Genomic DNA, 18,002 nt, shown 5'->3' on the forward strand with positions numbered 1-18,002 from the left:
CTACCTCCCACCTGCAATGCTCTCTTTAAAAACAACCTGCACAAACCTGCTGAATCACTGCGAACTCATTTAACACAATGCGACTAGGATTTCACTCATCTACGTACAACAGTTAATTATAGCAAATAGCTTTATTTCCTTTGTGGGGGGTAAGATTGAATGAGATGCGTGAGATGCAAAACATGCAAACTTGCCAAAATAAATGTATTATATTTGAGTCATTTCCTCCCTGTGGAGTTTCTTTTTTCTCCTTCATTATCCTGCAGTGGAAGCCTGTCAAAACTGTGGAATAGACTTCAAAGGCGTCCTACATTCCCTCTAAAAATGTCTTCTTTCTTTTCCTCTGAATCATTATTTGCTGTATCTATCTTTGTTAAATCTGTATATATAAAAGGAATCTAATTTTTGACACATGAAGACTGACGTCTCAATAAATTATCGATACTATCAACATAATTGGAACCCAAGAGTTTTTCATGTACAGCTGAAGTCAAAAGTTTACATACACCTTGCACACTCTTCAAAATGTGAATTATTTTTATCAAAATCAGAGGGATCATACAAAATGCATGTTATTTTTTATTTAGTACTGACCTGAATATGATATTTCACATAAAATATGTTTACATATCTTCCACAAGATAAAATAATAGCTGAATTGATTAAAATTACAGTTCAAAAGTTTTCATACACTTGATTCCTAATACTGTATTGTTACCTGAATGATCCACAGGTGTGTTTTTTTTTGTGGTAGTTTTTCATGAGTCCCTCAGTTAAACTCCTTCAGTCCTTCAGGTCCCACAAATTCTTTGGTTATTCTGCATGTTTGTGTATTTGAACACTTTCCATCAATTACTGAGTGATTTTGAGATCTATCTTTTCAAACTGAGGACAACTGAGGGACTCATATGCAACTATTATAGAAGGTTCAAACACTCACAGAAGGAAAAACTGTGCATTAAGAGCCGGGGGTGAACACTTTTTGAATTTGAAAATCATGGTAAATTTAACATATTCAGTCTTCTGGAAAACATGTAATTATTCTATGTAAACTTTTGAACAGGGTCATTTTTATAAATTCAACTATTAGTTTCTCTTGTGGACTATATGTAAACATCTTATTGTGAAATATCTTATTCAGGTCAGTACTAAATAAACAATAACATGCATTTTGTATGATCCCTCTTATTTTGGTAAAATAATTATCATTTTTCAGATTCTGTAAACTTTTGATCTTAACTGTAAATCCACATTACTGATGGAATTAATGTAATTAAATTAAGAAATACAATATATAGCTTACATGTTTCGTTGTTTTACCTTATTTTAAACCTTGTTTTCTCTTATCACAAATCATTTTAAGCCACATTGCATCCCCCTTTGGAAGTGTGCTGAGGTCCCCTGCTTGAGAAGCACTACTCCAGAGGATTCGAGTGTTATAAGGCAGCAGTGGTGCAGTACCACCCACAGAGAACAAAGAGCAGCCGCAGCAGCCCTCTGCCCACTCAGAAAGCTCAGATGAAAAGCCTCTCCACTCATCCAGGACAAAGCCGCCTGCGAGAGCACACCAGGACGGAGGCTGAATTCTGAAAGCGGGGTGGGGTTGGTAAATCGCACTGCTGTATCGGAACAGAAGTAAGATCATCACAGCCATGCGGCTCGGTTGGAGGCGGAGTCTGTAATGGAATGCTGAATACTAATGTCTGATGCGGCCTACCGGGGCCATAAAGCACATGGTCATTTAATTAGCTTTATCTCACCACCAATTACTATAAATTCACAGAGTTTAGCTTGTGTTGAGTGGCTGATGATGTGATAGCAGTCGGTCAGTGTTTGATGCTCACTATCTGGGATATAAAGTGATGCTTGACTCTCTGAAAGACAGGATGAATTAAATTATGTTTAGATAATGGACCAAACATCTTTTAATGTACATAGATAGAATTTCTTTGGCCATTTGTAAATCTGCTAAGGGAAAACTGTCTATAACTGTTTGGAAAGTTAATAGCACACATCTTTTAAATAACCAGCATGATTTAAAGGAATAGTTCACCCCAATTCACAAGACATTAATTGATGGGCTGAAGTTGTGTGGATTATACTTGTCAATGTTTTTATTAGCTGTTTGGACTCTCATTCTGAAGGCACCCATTTACTGCAGAGGATCCATTGGTGAGCAAGTGATATAATGCTAAATTTTTCCAAATCTGCTCAGATGGATCTTTCATAGCTGTGAGGTCAAACACTTGTTCTAAGATGTTCAGAATAAAAACCCAAACCCTGTATGAAGCTTGCTTTAGTAGTCACTATAAACATAAAAAATCCTCTTGCAGAAGACCTTGATATAGCAAGATTCAGTATTGATCGAATCAGTCTCCTAGTGCCATCGATAAGACTAAAAGGTTGGCTCCAGAGGACAGATGGAGAGGAGAAACGAGAGAGAGACGGAGACTGCATGTGGTTTCTCGAAAGCTCGAACTGCTGTATCATCAGCATCTTTGCCAACAGCATATCAAATGAGTACTGCATACTGCACATTTCCCATAAAACACTGACCTTACCACATTTCTATCATGACAACTCTTGGCTAATTTTAGCATGGTAATGGATTTTACAATGTTAATATATTTGGTTGGGCAGAATAGATCTGCTGAATTGCTGCTGCTATTAGTTATTGCTCTTGTTGTAGATTATCTCTGCTGCTGCTGCAAAGCAAGTACAGGAATGTGGTACTGCCAATACATATGCCAACACGGTGCTGTGAGTGAGTATTTTAAGACATACTGCTGCTGCACAAAAAGCATATAGGTGCATCTCAATAAATTAGAATGTTGTGAAAAAGTTAATTTATTTCAGTAATTCAACTCAAATTGTGAAACTCCTATATTAAATAAATTCAGTGCACACAGAATAAAGTAGTTTAAGTCTTTGGTTCTTTTAATTGTGATGATTTAGTTCATATTTAACAAAGAAATCTCAACAAATTAGAATACTTCATAAGACAAATCAAATTTGGAAAGTATGTTCATTTACTGTATATGTACTCAATACTTGGTAGGGGCTCTGTAGTAAGTGGGGCGGGGCCGAGAGCAGTGGGAACGGAGCGAGGCCGGTGGAGTTAATGATAATGAGCGACACCTGCGCCACTCACCAGTCTCGAGTCCCACTGAGGAGCTCCGGAAGGATAAAAGGAGGAGTGACGACAGCGTAAGACGAGAGAGGACCAGGCCTGGACTTTATTTTGTGTTTTGTGTGCGGCAGTCGTCCGTGAGGGGCTGCCGCTTTACTTTTGTGTTTGTTTATTTTATTATTAAAGTATTTAAATGTTTGCCGGTTCCCGCCTCCTTCTTCCGACAATCTATGAACTTTGTTACACTGGCCCTCCTTCTTCCCGGGATTCGGCACCAGTGTAACAAAGTTCACAAAGTCCGAAGCTCCTCAGTGGGACTCGAGACCGGTGAGTGGCGCAGGTGTCGCTCATTATCATTAACTCCACCGCCCCACTCACTACAGGCTCCTTTTGCTTTAAAGGTGCCATAGAATGGAAAACTGTGTTTACCTTGGCATAGTTAATTAATAACAGTTCAGTAAATGGACATGACATACCATGAGTCTCAAAAAAGTATCACTGTCAAGCAACTGAACTTTTGTGGTAAGTAAGTAAGTACTCCCTCTGCATTATAACTTTACACAGAGCACATACGATCACACCTTTAATTACTGCCTCAATTCGCCGTGGCATGGAGGTGTTCAGTCTGTGGCACTGCTGAGGTGGTATGGAAGCCCAGGATTCATTGACAGTGGCCTTAAGCTTATCTGCATCTCATCTCATCTCTTGTTTCTCATTTTCCTCTTGACAATTCCCATAGATTCTCTATGGGGTTCAGGTCTGGTGAGTTTGCTGGCCAGTCAGTCTGGGCAGCTGCCAAATCCTGCTGGAAAATGAAATCAGCATCTTTAAAAAGCTGGTCAGCAGAAGGAAGCATGTGGTGCTCTAAAATTTCTTGGTAAACGGGTGCAGTGACTTTGGTTTTCAAAAACACATTGGACCAACACCCCCAGATGACATTGCACCCCAAATCATCACAGACGGTGGAAACTTAACACTGGACTTCAAACAATTTAGGCTATGAGCTTCTCCACCCTTCCTCCAGAATCTAGGACCTTGGTTTCCAAATGTAATACAAAACTTAATACAATCTGAAAAGAGGACTTTGGACCACTGGGCAACAGTCGATTTCTACTTCTCCTTGGCCCAGGTAAGACGCCTCTGATGTGCCAAATTCCTTGACGCGTCTGTGTGTGGTGGCTCTTGATGCCTTGACCCCAGCTTCAGTCCATTCCTTGTGAAGTTCACCCAAATTCTTGAATCAATTTTGCTTGAAAAGGCTCTCAAGGCTGCGGTTCTCTTGGTTGGTTGATTCTTCCACACTTTTTCCTTCCACTCAACTTTCTCTTGACATGCTTGGACACTCTGTGAACAGCCAGCTTCTTTGGCAATGAATGTTTGCTTACTCTCCTTGTGAAGGGTGTCAGTGCTTGTCTTCTGAACAACTGTCAGATCAGCAGTCTTCCCCATGATTGTGTATCCTAGTGAACCAAACTGAGAGACCATTTTGAAGGCTCAAGAAACCTTTGCAGGTGTTTTGAGTTGATTAGCTGATTGACATGTCACCATATTCTAATTTGTTGAGATAGTGAATTGGTAGGTTTTTGTTAAATGTGAGTCAAAATCATCACAATTAAAAGAACCTTAAACTACTTCAGTTTGTGTGCATTGAATGTATTTAATACAAGAGTTTCACAATTTGAGTTGAATTACTGAAATAAATGAACTTTTCCACAACATTCTAATTTATTGCGATGCACCTGTATATAATAACCCATAGCAGATCTATACAGGTGGAGCTGGGGAGGTGGAAGGTTTCAGAGGAAATCTGAAAGCATGCTTCAAACTCCTCTAGACCTATAATGCCACATTTTACAATATGTAATATAGGTCTCAGGTGTCCACTGAATGTGTCTGTGAAGTTTCAGCTAAAAATACCTCACAGGAAATGTATTATATAATTTTGAAAATGGCCATTTTGAGTGAAAAAACAAACAAACATCTGCTCTTGATTTGGTCTAATGCTCTGAAATCATGTGTTTTAAACCATGTTTGTTAAAACTTTCAAACTTACTGATATAGGGTTTTCTGAGTGCACAATCGAAGCATGCGCACAGAACGCGGCTGTCACACGGCATGTGAGTACTAAACTAACTACTTTCTTCTTTCATGTCTTATTGCACTTAAACTGTCAAATACACACTAGTTTATGTTAAAAACACGCAGAAGTTCTAAAACAGTTGGTTATGTCTGTGAAGGTAAACAGTTGAGAAAGAAATCACATGTTTACATTAGATGTGTGTGGCATCAGTGTAATATACAATAAATAAATGAATAAATCCACTGCTCTCTTGTCTCCACTGAGGCTGGGACTCTAAATAGAGTTCTGTGCTCAAACTTTTGCCATGGCATTAGAACTGGTACACCGTTGTCACTTGCAAAAACAGAATGGCAGCACTGTAGGTGGAAATGTGCAGATTAAGGGAAAAGTCCGAATTTTTTATGGTATGTCACCTTTAAGCATTCAGTATTATGTATTATGAGGTATTGACAACCTTAGCTATTATAAATTATTACAAATTCTGAATAGTTCAGAATTCAGTAAACAATACTTAGCACAACACTACACATATACGCATATACAGTAGCTGAAGACAACAGACGCATCACGAACGCTGTATACTTTCATCTAATTTGAAATTATCTTTTCTTCTCCTCCAGTTTTAATGTTGCTCTGATTCCTTAAAACACAATTACCATCCGGAGACACAAATAGCACACTCAGCTCAATATCCAATTAGTCTGATTCATGAATACTGTACAGGCTATGAGAGGAACTCATATCTAGATGCTTAAATGAGCCTCTGCGCCACTCACGAATCCCTGCAGCGCTACCCTGCATCAGCTTACACAGAAAACAATCACCTGAACAACATGAGGATGTCAGCAGCCAGTGTTTCCTGTCACAGCACTCATGAAGTTCGCAGACTAACTTTCACTATATTTTCAGGTCTGCATGTCAAGAGTTTTCGTTTTGTATAACAAGCTGTCTTAATTCATTCTGAGCATGTAGGCATGACAGATTGAGGTTTCCAGATCATCCACATACTCATCGCCCAGAAACACCCACATGCTCTCTTTAGAATGAACATTTAATTCACAGTGTTTGACAGAATCTAACTTCATCTCTGGATTTGATATGAAATGTGACTGGAAGTTATTCACAGCATTTTAAAGCATTACAAGTTTTTCCAACATTGAAGGACACTCCAAAAGTTAAAGAGATAGTTTACCTAAAAATTAAAATTCTGTCATTATTTACTCACCCTCATATCATTCCAAATTCATAAGACGTTCATCTTCAGAACAGAAATTAAGATATTTCTGATGAAATCCAAGAGCTTTCCAACCCTCCATAGACAGCAACACAACTACCATGTTCAAGGCCCAGAAAGGTCAGATTGATGTTGAACCTCAACATTGGACAGATGATGAATTTTGGTTGAAAATTTAAATCTGGCTGACGTCAGAACCAAACTTCAGATTGACTACAACTTCTGACGTCAGACAGACATTGCATTTTGGTTGAAAATGAAATTAAACTGATGTCAAAACCCAACGCCAGACTGACGTTAACCCCTGGCGTCGGACACACGTCGCATTTTGGTTAAAAATGAAAATCAGATTGATGTCAGAATCCGACTTCAGATTGACATAAACCTCAGAAGTTGAATTTTGTTGAAAATGAAAATCAGAATGTCAACGTCAGATTGATGTCAGATTGATGTTGGACATACGATGCATATTGGTAGTAAATGAAAACATCAGAACCCAATGTCAGATTGAATTTTAGTTGAAAACGATGTCAGAACCCAATGTGAGATTGACGTCAACCTCTGATGTTGCGTTTTGGTTGAAAACGAAAATCGGGTTGACGTCAGAACCCAACTTCAGATTTATGTCAACCTCCGACGTCAAACAGATGTTGAATTTCGGTTGAAAACAAAAACCGGGTTGATGTCTAAGCCCAATGTCAAATTGCCATTTTTGGTTAAAAATGAACAATTTTTAATGGTTATCCCAGCTTGAGCAGTCCATCGGCTTCCTGTGTACAGTTTTGAATTATTTTGAATCTTTCTTTCAAATAGAAGTTTTTCTGTTAGTTTAGGCACCTATTTATTCTCGATGACTCAACTTTCTTGTGGTACACCACTGGGATCGATTTTAGGACCATTGCTTTTTCCGATGTACATGTTACCTCTGGGATCCATTATTAGTAAATTTAGGATATTATACCACTGTTATGCAGATGATACAAAACTCTATATATCCATAAAATGTAATGAAACTTAGCATACAAAAGACTGGAAGCCTGTCTGCACAAAATCAAAATGTGGCTTTATGTTGCTAAATGACAAGAAAACCCATATCATTCAATTAGGGCCAAAAGAGTATTCAGGTGGAGATTCTACTGATCTTGACACACTTACTCCATTTCTTAACCCAGATGTCAAAGATCTTGGATTCCACCAATACAATAGTCTCAAGTTAGAAAAGCAAATTAATACAATAGTTAGTACCAGTTTTTATACCTTTCTTAAACAGGAAGTTTTGAAACCGTTATTCACGCTTTTATCACTACATGACTTGACTACTGTAATTCTTTGTACGCTCGGTTACCTCTCTCTTCCACCTCTCGCCGTCAAATGGTCCAAAATGTGGCTGCCCATTTACTAGCTGCAAGTGAGACCATATCACACCAATTTTATGCTCCCTGCACTGGCTGCCAGTCCGGTATCGAATTGACTACAAAATTCTTTTTTGTCTATTATTATTATTTGTCTATAAAGCTGTCAACATCTTAGCTTCTAGGTATCCCTCTGATTTACTCACCACTTACAATTTGGCCAGGTCACTTAGATCCCAAGATGGTCATCTTTTGTGAATACCACAGTCTCGCCTGCAATGCAGGGGAGACAGAGCCTTTGCAGTAGCTGGTCCTAAGCTGTGGAACAGTTACCCGAATTCCACATTACCCGAATTCAAATTTAAAACACATCTCTTTTCTTGTGCTTTTAATTGTTTGTAATGTGTATGTGTTTATTTGCTTTTATCTTTAATTATTTATTTTGTTCTCTTTATCTCTGTACAGCACTTTAGCCAACTAAGGTTGAATTTAAATATGCTTTAGAAATTTAATTGAATTTATGACTTCAACTTTTGATGTCGAACAGACGTTGCATTTTGGTTGAAAATGAAAATCAGGTTGACGCTAGAACTCAAAGTCAGATTGATGACAACCTCCAATGTAGGACAGACATTGCATTTTGGTTGAACATGAAAATCAGATTGATGGCAAAACCCAACTTCAGATTGACGTCAACCTCGGGCGTTGGACAGATGTTGCATTTTGGTTAGTTAATACCACACCCTAAAACTAACAAAAGCTCAGTGCCTGTTGATGTTGGAATTTGACGCTGTGAGGACATTACCATTATGAAGTTTAAAAGACCTTGGGTTTTGGTCACTATACCTCAAGTGTCATTATTTGACGTCAACATGACATTGGCTTGAGACTTTGGCTTGATGTTGGATTTTGGCTACTTTGCAGCACAACCTAACTTGACTTGACATAGAATTTTGGTCACGGAAGACTGACACGGAAGAGATGAAATTGTTGAATAAAGTTTTTACAGTTTTTTTCTTTGCTCACAAAAAGTATTCTCATAGCTTTATTAGCTAAATTATGGTTGAATCACTGATGTCACATGGACTATATTAACGATGCCCTTACTATCTCTTTGGGCCTTGAGCGTGTCAGTTGTGTTGCTGTCTATGGAGGGTCAAAAAGCTCTTGGATGCATCAAAAATATCTCAATTTGTATTCTAAAGATGAATGTAGGTCCTACTGGTTAGGAACAACATAAAGATGACTAATTAAAGACAGAATTTTCATTTTTGGGTGAACTATCCCTTTAAACTTCCAATAATTATGCTACTTTTTAAGATAGCTTTTTGACAAAAAGATAGCTGGTCAGTCTAATGAAATATTTAATCAATATTCGTGTATGCCATGCTTTGTATGCTTTTTTTGTCAGCAAAACAGTTGAAAACAATGTTGGAAAGTTCTGAAGACTATATGTCACATCCCAATTTGCAGCTTAAATTTATACTATATACTAAAAGAATATAATAGCACAGCATTTTGTTACCACATACTCTTTTATCACCTTTAAAGGAACACTCCACTTTTCTGGAAATAGGCTCATTCGCCATCTCTCCCCGAGTTAATAAGTTGAGTTTTACCGTTTTGAAATCCATTCAGCTGTTCTCCTCAATGTATTAACAATGTATTAACTCAGGGGGAGTTGGAGAATGAGCCTATTTCCAAAAAAAAGTGGAGTGTTCAAAATTCACTTAAAATTCACCAGAAGTCAAAACAGGACTATTACAAACTCTTCATTTCCATTACACAAAGAGCATAAACGAAAAAAAAAAAAAAAAAGGTGGGTATTGCAAGCACAGACCTCTAGCTACATGTCAACAGCATGCTGGGACCATAGCTGTTCTTCCCAAATGCAGTCAGCTAAATATTCCCTGACAAACAGCTTGCAGGTCAAGCATGGACTGGACATTGCCTTAAGCAGAACATGCTGAAAGAGTGCAGCTTATTGATGTGATAGGGGTCTCCAGCCATAAATCATTGATGAGGCAGGTAGGGCAGTGGACAGACACAGCTCACACTTTCAGCATGAATTGATGCAGAGGCTCCAGAGACTGTGCAAACAGGAAGACAGCACGCTCTGACAGACACGACTCAGATTAAGCGCCTGCAGACAGGAAGAAGATCAGATGTTTTCTGATGGACCAGTCTGTTTTAAGAGATTAAGCATATTTTCTTTTTCACCGTCCATGATTTTTGCAAAAAGTGAATATGGAGGTAGATAATGCCACCAAGCTTTGGTGGTTTGTGTGGCAGGTGTAATTGCCAGACTGCGCTGCCTCCTGCTATTGGTAACAACAGTGGGTCACTTTGCTGTTTTTGGCATGTCAGCAAGCAGAGCTGAATTGAGCATAATGGCATCTGGTTGGTGCCTCATCGGTATTCATTGAAGAAAGTGCTTGTCTGTTACATGCCTCTGGGTAAGAGACCTTTAAGCGATTGTCCTAAAGCCACTGACATCTTTAGAGGGCATTCAAGGACACTGTGGACTGGTAGATAGAAATTATATTTCTGACTTTCTGTACCCCCAGAGCACTCAAAGCCAGGAATATAATGTCCCTCAAATCATTCCTTTACGAATTGCTGCACAGTATTGTACTGGAATAAGAAGGAAGCAAATAATTATCTTTAAAACCTACTAATCTATGCAGTTCTGCAGTATTTTGTTTCACTAAGTAGGTTATGTTAAAAATATAATGCATTTTATGCACTAGTATAATGCAAAATGCGAACCAGCACACAGTATAACAAAGCATATAAACATTTAATACCAAATCATAAATTATTAATATTATTTCATGCCCTATATGCGCCAAACTCATTCCCACAATACAGTTTATTAGCACCATCTGGTGGATAAACATGCAATACAATGCAGATTTTTATACTAATTTCCGTTCGCTACATTTCATATTAGCACATATCTTTTTGATTTTCTAAGGGTTTGAGTTTTGAGGGGAGGTTAAAAATGAGCAGAGCACTTACCAAAGACTTTACCAAGGAAGAGTGACTTGACCAGGGTGAACTGTGTGTCTGAGGCTTCAGGCAGGGTGTAGCTGACGGGAGGATAATGATCCAGCTAAAAGAAAGACAGGAGAGACAAGTAATAAGGAATGAAAACAGAAAGAAACAGTCTGTCAAATGTCTGTTGCTGGTGGTCTAGTACAAATGCCCAAATGATTCATTATTTCTCTATAGTGGGCAATGGGGCCATCTAGTGGATAAATGTTTCATCACTGACCATGCAGTCTAAGCACACACTATTTACAATTCACCCAGTTCCCTCTTAAAAAAAGGAAGATTTGTTACATTTTCCAAACATGTATGCAATTTATATAATGCACTATATAAAACTGACACAGTAATATAACAATTATTTAAAATAAACTTTGTAATGTATTTTATATTTTAATGATAATAATTAAATTTTTAAATGTATTACTTAATATATACTACTTTTATACATGTAATTTACTTACACGTATTTTTGAATATATAGTACAATAAAATAATAATATAGGTAATTTTAGTATTGTTAATATATTCTTTAAACATTTCATCATGTGTACATTTAAAAAAAAAAGGTTTCAGGGTTTGAACTAGCGTTAGATTTGTATTTGTTTATTTTAAAGATTCACTTTCATTTATACATTTACACTTGTCAAACAAAGTAGCTTAATTCATTGTCCTTTTAGTATTATTTACATACCACTACAGTTTTTTATTAATATTCTGAATTTACAATTATTTATAATATTTATATTTTTGCTTTATTATCATTTCATTATTATTATTTTTCATTAAATTTTTAAAATCATTTTATGTACTTTTTATGCTGTTTTTCAGTGTTACTAGTTTAATTTGTATTTCTGTTTCAGTTTTAAAATTAGTTCAGATTTAGTTATTTATTTTCAGTTAATAATTTCAGTGATCCAAGTTTTTATCTAATATTTATATTTTGTTTATATCAGTTTTATTTGAATGAACAACAACAACAACAACAAAAATGTACATACATACATACATACATATATTTATATTTTTGGTTTTCATTTTAATTGTTAGTAAAAAAATTTTTTTTGTCATTTTATTATGTACTTTTGTGTTTTTTTTTATGTATGTAATGTAATATATATATTTTAGTTTTAGATTTAGTTCAGATTTATTTACTTATTTTCAGTTAATAACTTTATTGCTTCAAGTTTTTATTTAATATTTTAATTCCAGCTTTATTTCAATAAACAACGACAACAAAAATCTAATAGTTTTAGGTTTTGTAAACGATAACCGTGGCTTGATATATACATTGCACAGCATAAATGATTACACCCCTTCTGAATAAATATAAAGGATGTATTTTCTTCTTTCTTTGTATTTTCGATGTTCACTAATATAATTCATGGAAAGATGGCAAAATTAAAATGTATTAAACATATACTTAATAAAAACAACTAAATATATGCCAATATTTTCTGTACGATAAGTAAATTAGCCAATTTTGTTTAAATCAAGGATTGCAGAAATGAGTACACCCTAGATTTAATTCAGCAAATGTATAATATTCTAGTACTTTGTATGTCCTCCAGAACCTTAAGTATAGTGCTCTGACCCTTCTTGGCACTGAGTTTCATGGCAATTTTTTGCATCTGTCCTGTTTAACTCCTGGAGGACGATCTCCTTAAATGAGTGTTGCACATCCCCCACAGCTGCTCAAGAGTGTAAAGATTGTTTTTGAATGTCAGTGCTACTTCTGCTATATTTTCACATTTAAAACAATAATTTGGTATTCCTCTTGTACTAGGGATGCACAGAATGTTCGGCAACCGAAATTATTCGGAATAAGTGAAAAGGCCATACAAATTATACTGAACAATGGCGTGATGCAATCAAATAGAGGCACGCACTAATGCAGCAAACACGTCGGCAATGTGGAAGCATTTAAAACTATCAGAGAAAGACGCAAAAATCATTACAAGCACTGACAGCACAAGACTGTTTAGTATCGCATTGAACGCAGCTTCCATGAGAAGAGAAAGGGGAGGTTGTTGCTGGTTACTGTATGATGACTGAAATCGCAAAATGGCCTTAAACCATTAGTAAATAAACTACATTATGTTAAGTTTTCTAATACACGCACAAATTGTGACAGCGCTGCACAGGCTTGTTAGCCAGGTTTCAAAGTCCAAAGCGTGAGACAAATCTGCGTGATGAGAATCATTCATAAATCTGCTTCTGTCGGTAAAAAGTAGGTGTTCTTGCATGTTTCTGCCAAAATAAAAGTCAACATTCATAAATGTTAGTATTGTAATTCAGTATTTTACTGTTGTTCTGTAGAAAAGTAACACAAAAATAATGACAACAATCATTACAACAGCTCTTTTAATACATTTATTATAACATTCTCCTTTGCTCAGCAAGGCTGCATTTATTTGTACATTAAAAACACATGCCTGATTCAAGAAGGGGGTCTTAAAAATGGCCAAAGAATATTATTTTTATTAATTTTAAGTTAGATTGTGCTTTGTTGGTAGGCTATAATGTCTTCTAGATTGTTAAAATGTTCAGTGTTAAATATATATTTTTAAATTGCTGTTTTGTAATTGATTTCTTTCTTTGAAAAGCAAGACAAAACTGTGAAAAGCAAATATGGGCTATTTAATTTAACTAATGGTGAAAATACAATGGCAAAATACATGGTCCTTCGGTCCAGTGTGTCAAGAATTTTCATTTTGGTGCATCCCTATCTTTTACCATTGTCCTCTTTTATGCTAAGAATTGAGTCACCTGGCAGTTTTCTCCAAAGTGGTTCCATTGCTGCCAGCATTAAGCCTGAGTATGATTCAGTGGGGCTATTTAACACTTTTAATTGTCAGGAAATGACTTGTCTTTAAAAGTTTTGGTTCAATATACTTACCTGTTGATCAAAATAGCCTTAAACCTATACACTTTTTTTTTTAATTATTATTATTTTTTAATTTAGTAACTTTCAGGAGGGTGCGCTTATTTTTGCAACACAAAATTTTATCACTTGGATGAGCAAATCCTATTTTGCTGAATAATTTTGACATTCTTCTTTGGTAACTCAAGCAGGCTTGTTGGAACATTATATCTCCAAAGAACCCCAACATGTCTTCTAAGTAAAGAGTAATGGCTGAATTTTATAGGGGTGTACTCATTTAGGCTGTGAACTTTAATTTATACATTTACACTTGTCAAACAAAGTAGCTTATTTATTGTCATTTTAGCATTATTTACATACCACTATAGTTTTCATTAACATTTTGAATTGGCAGTTATTTATAATATTTATATTTTTGGTTTTCATTTGAATTATTAGTTTTTTTTTGTCATTTTTGTTTTGTACTTTCGCATGTATTTTTATTTGTAGTAAAGTTTTATGTTATGTGAACAATGACCCTGGCTTGATATCTTACTTTTTTTTTTTTTAGTCCAACGATCATGCTGATCTGCAGTTAGGCAGCAACTGTTGAATGCAACCGCACACACACTTGCACACACACATTTGGTGACAGCTTTAATTACCCCGTTACTGCTGATTCACTGGCACTTCTAATTAGCATGAAGCATCTCAACCGCGGTATTAAAAAGAATTATTTCCACTAAATTACTTTTTTGTGCTTGAAGATACGGCTGCTCTCTCAGTCTCCTCTGTGTTGTGAAAGTAGTGCTCTCATCGCCGCGCACGGCCGTGAATACAAATTAGCTTCACAGAAATAAAAGAAGACTCCAACACAATAGCGTTTGTCTGACATATTTCAGCTCTAATTTGTTCCACTGATGTGGCGGGCTGATAAACGCAAGCATGTTTATTCAGACGCCTCCCAGGTGCGCCTGTGCCGGCTAAATCAAGCAGGGGAAGCCCTCCCTCACCGCTAGCAGCGGTCTCCAGACCTTATCCAATTACATTGCCGAATCTCAGAAGACCTCGTGGGCTTGTGTATCTGCCGCTACTAATGGAGGAGGGTGTGTTGCCGTTCGTCGACGGGATAATGTGACCAAATTAAATTGCTTTCAACCTGTTTACCTCGGAAACTAATGGGCAGGAGGGATGGAGGGTTGACACGCAGAGAGAGGAACTGTCCCTAGTGGTGCTGCGGCCCCATTCTGACGCGGCTAGCGCTAATGAGCCCTGCTGTGAGCCTATAATTAATCTCCATCCAACAAGCCGGTATCTGACAGGGCCCCTCCTGCACTGCGGCCACCCAGAGAGGGGACACTCGGCCTGGGAGGCGACAGCCAGAGATCCTCCTGGGGCGTCCGCTACTCTGACAGCACAAGCTGAGTTATAGTCGCAACCCCACTGAGAGAATACCATTTGAGAGTTACAGCGAATAAACACAGGAGATAGAAGGAAAAGGAATAAAAGATGGCAAAAGACAATAGGAGTAAATAGACATGAGTCATTTTTAAAGAAATTAGATTTGGAAAGGTGCCTTTTAAGGTACATTTATGTACGATTTAGAAACATTTCAAACCCAAATTTCACTGTTATATTATGGCATCCTGTCATTTAAGAATCAACCAAATGAACAAGAACAAAAAAAGATAAGTTTAAAATTGTATTTTTCCCTAAAAAAGTGAAATAAACAAAACAATTGAGTTAAATGAATGAAATCATTAAATGAAATATTAAACTGACCTGCAAAATAGCTTTTTTAGAGCTTTAAGTTTTTACTCAAATATTTATATTTTATTTAATTTCAACTTCATTTTAATTAATTAAAAAAACCTAGTTTTAAGATTTGTGAATGATGACCTTGGCTTGCTATACTTTTTTTATTTATACATTTACATTTGTCAAATAAAGTAGCTTAATTCATTGTTATTTTAGTACTATTTACATACCATTATATTTTGTATTAATATTTTGATTGAGCAGTTATTTACATTTAGATTTTTAATTTTTAATTATTAATTTTTGTCTTTTTTTATTATGTATTTTAGTATGTATTTTTATTACTATTTAATTAGTTAATAAAATAATATTTTTTAAATTTCTGTTTCAGTTTTAGAAATATTTATTAATTTTCATTTAATAATTTTAATGCTTCAAGTTTTTATCTAATATTTATATTTTATTTTATTATGTAGGATTTTGAAACATTTCAAACAAAAATTGCTGCTGTCATATTATGGTATACTGTCACTCAACAATCAACCAAACAAAAAAGATTATTATTTTTTTTTACTGAAAAAAAAAGTGAAACAAATGACAGAAAGAAATGAATAAAATCACTAAATGATCAATTAAAATAATATTAATATAATAATTTTTTTTTATATAATATAATAAATATCTACAATTTATATTATATTAATGTATTATCAAATTTTCACATGTAATATAATATATAATTTTTTTATATAATAATATAAATTGTATATTGTATGTATATTGTACTTATTTTATCAATTTTATATATTATATTACATTTTAAATAAACAAATTATTATATATATTATTAGGGTTTAATAAATAAATAAATAAATATATAATTATATATATTAATACACACACACACACACACACACACACACACACACACACACACACACACACACACACACACACATATATATATATATATATGTAATGTTAATATAATAAAATAAATTGTATTTAAAAATAAATATCTACAATTTATATTATATTCATATTTTACTAATTTTTCATATATAATATATTACAAATATATACACATTTTTTAATATAATAATATAAATATTAGATTGTATTTTGTATTTATTCTATAGAATTTATATATTATATTAATATATTATTAAGTTTTATATATGATTATTATATATATTAATACACACACACACACACACACACACACACACACACACACACACACACACACACACACACACACACACACACACACACACACACACACACACACACACACACACACATGTTGGGTTTACATGTTTTATGGGGACATTCCATAGGCGTAATGGTTTTTATACTGTACAAACCGTACTTTCTATCGCCCTACACCTACCCTACACCTAAACCTAGCCCTCACAGGAGATTGTGCACACTTTTACTTCCTCAAAAAAACTCATTGTGCATGATTTATAAGCCTGTTTCCTCATGGGGACCTGAGAAATGTCCCCACAAGGTCAAAATCTACTGGTATTCCTATCCTTGTGGGGACATTTGGTCCCCACAACGTGATGAATACCAGGTACACACACACACACACACACACACACACACACACACACACACACACACACACACACACACACACACACACACACACACACACACACGCATATATATGATATATACTGCATATACCATACATTATTATAATAATATATTTCAAATTAATATTATTATTATGTATTTTAAGTAAAAAATTTTGTTCTGTTGTAAATAGGACAATAAAAACACAATGTAACAGTAAAAATATACAGAGATATACTTTAAAATGTTTAGAAATCAAAAAATGTTTGTGTTATACATTATTTCTAACTTTTATATTGAAGATTGTAAAAACACTTTCTGACATTTGCATACGCTACATATTTTCGCCCCCAGAAACACAGAAGCTGTTACCTTCCAGTTATTCACCATGGTAAAATGAATAAATAATGAATATATGCACACAAAACAAATGACTATCAGTATGTCTAAAACACAGTATGTAGGGCTAATCAACAAAAGTTTTATTTCACAACTATAAAAATAATATTTCTGACATAATTATTTTTAAAATCATTCATTTTATGAATATGGTGTTTATAGAATGTTCAATTAACTTTGTAGAAAAATAGTAAATAGCATAAATTTAAATCTACAGTAAGTTACTGGCAACCAGCTGCCAGTAATACTGTAATTTCTACAGATTTTGTTTACAGTGTAGGTAATTCTCACTTTGTTCTTCACTAATCTCATAGTTCTAGTTAGAATATATAACATTGGGTCAGATCTAAGGTATTTCAACACATCCAAAGCTCAAATGGGATTGAAAAAACAAAAAAACCCTCCACAAAAGCTCCTGTGCTTTTCTCTAGTGGAAATGAATGATTTCTGGTCTGTTGCTTGTCGGAGATGGTGAAAAAGCAGCTTAATGCAATGCTAAAAAAATAGTGCAAGGTCCACGGCATTACTTTGATAGAAAGTTGACCTGATAG

The 18,002-nt window shown here is 35.1% G+C and overlaps 1 protein-coding gene across 1 annotated transcript in view; it reads right to left on the reverse strand.

Annotated features, from left to right (window-relative positions):
* The window catches only part of cntnap2a (contactin associated protein 2a), a 598,272-nt gene that overhangs the window by 30,129 nt on the left and 550,141 nt on the right, over positions 1-18,002 (reverse strand). The window contains exon 21 of the mRNA XM_073831069.1: positions 10,818-10,911. Within this exon, the coding sequence (XP_073687170.1) occupies positions 10,818-10,911 (94 nt within the window). The remainder of the gene's footprint in view (positions 1-10,817; positions 10,912-18,002) is intronic.

This window comes from Garra rufa, chromosome 24, assembly GCF_049309525.1.
Source record: "Garra rufa chromosome 24, GarRuf1.0, whole genome shotgun sequence".
Lineage (NCBI taxonomy): Eukaryota > Metazoa > Chordata > Actinopteri > Cypriniformes > Cyprinidae > Garra > Garra rufa.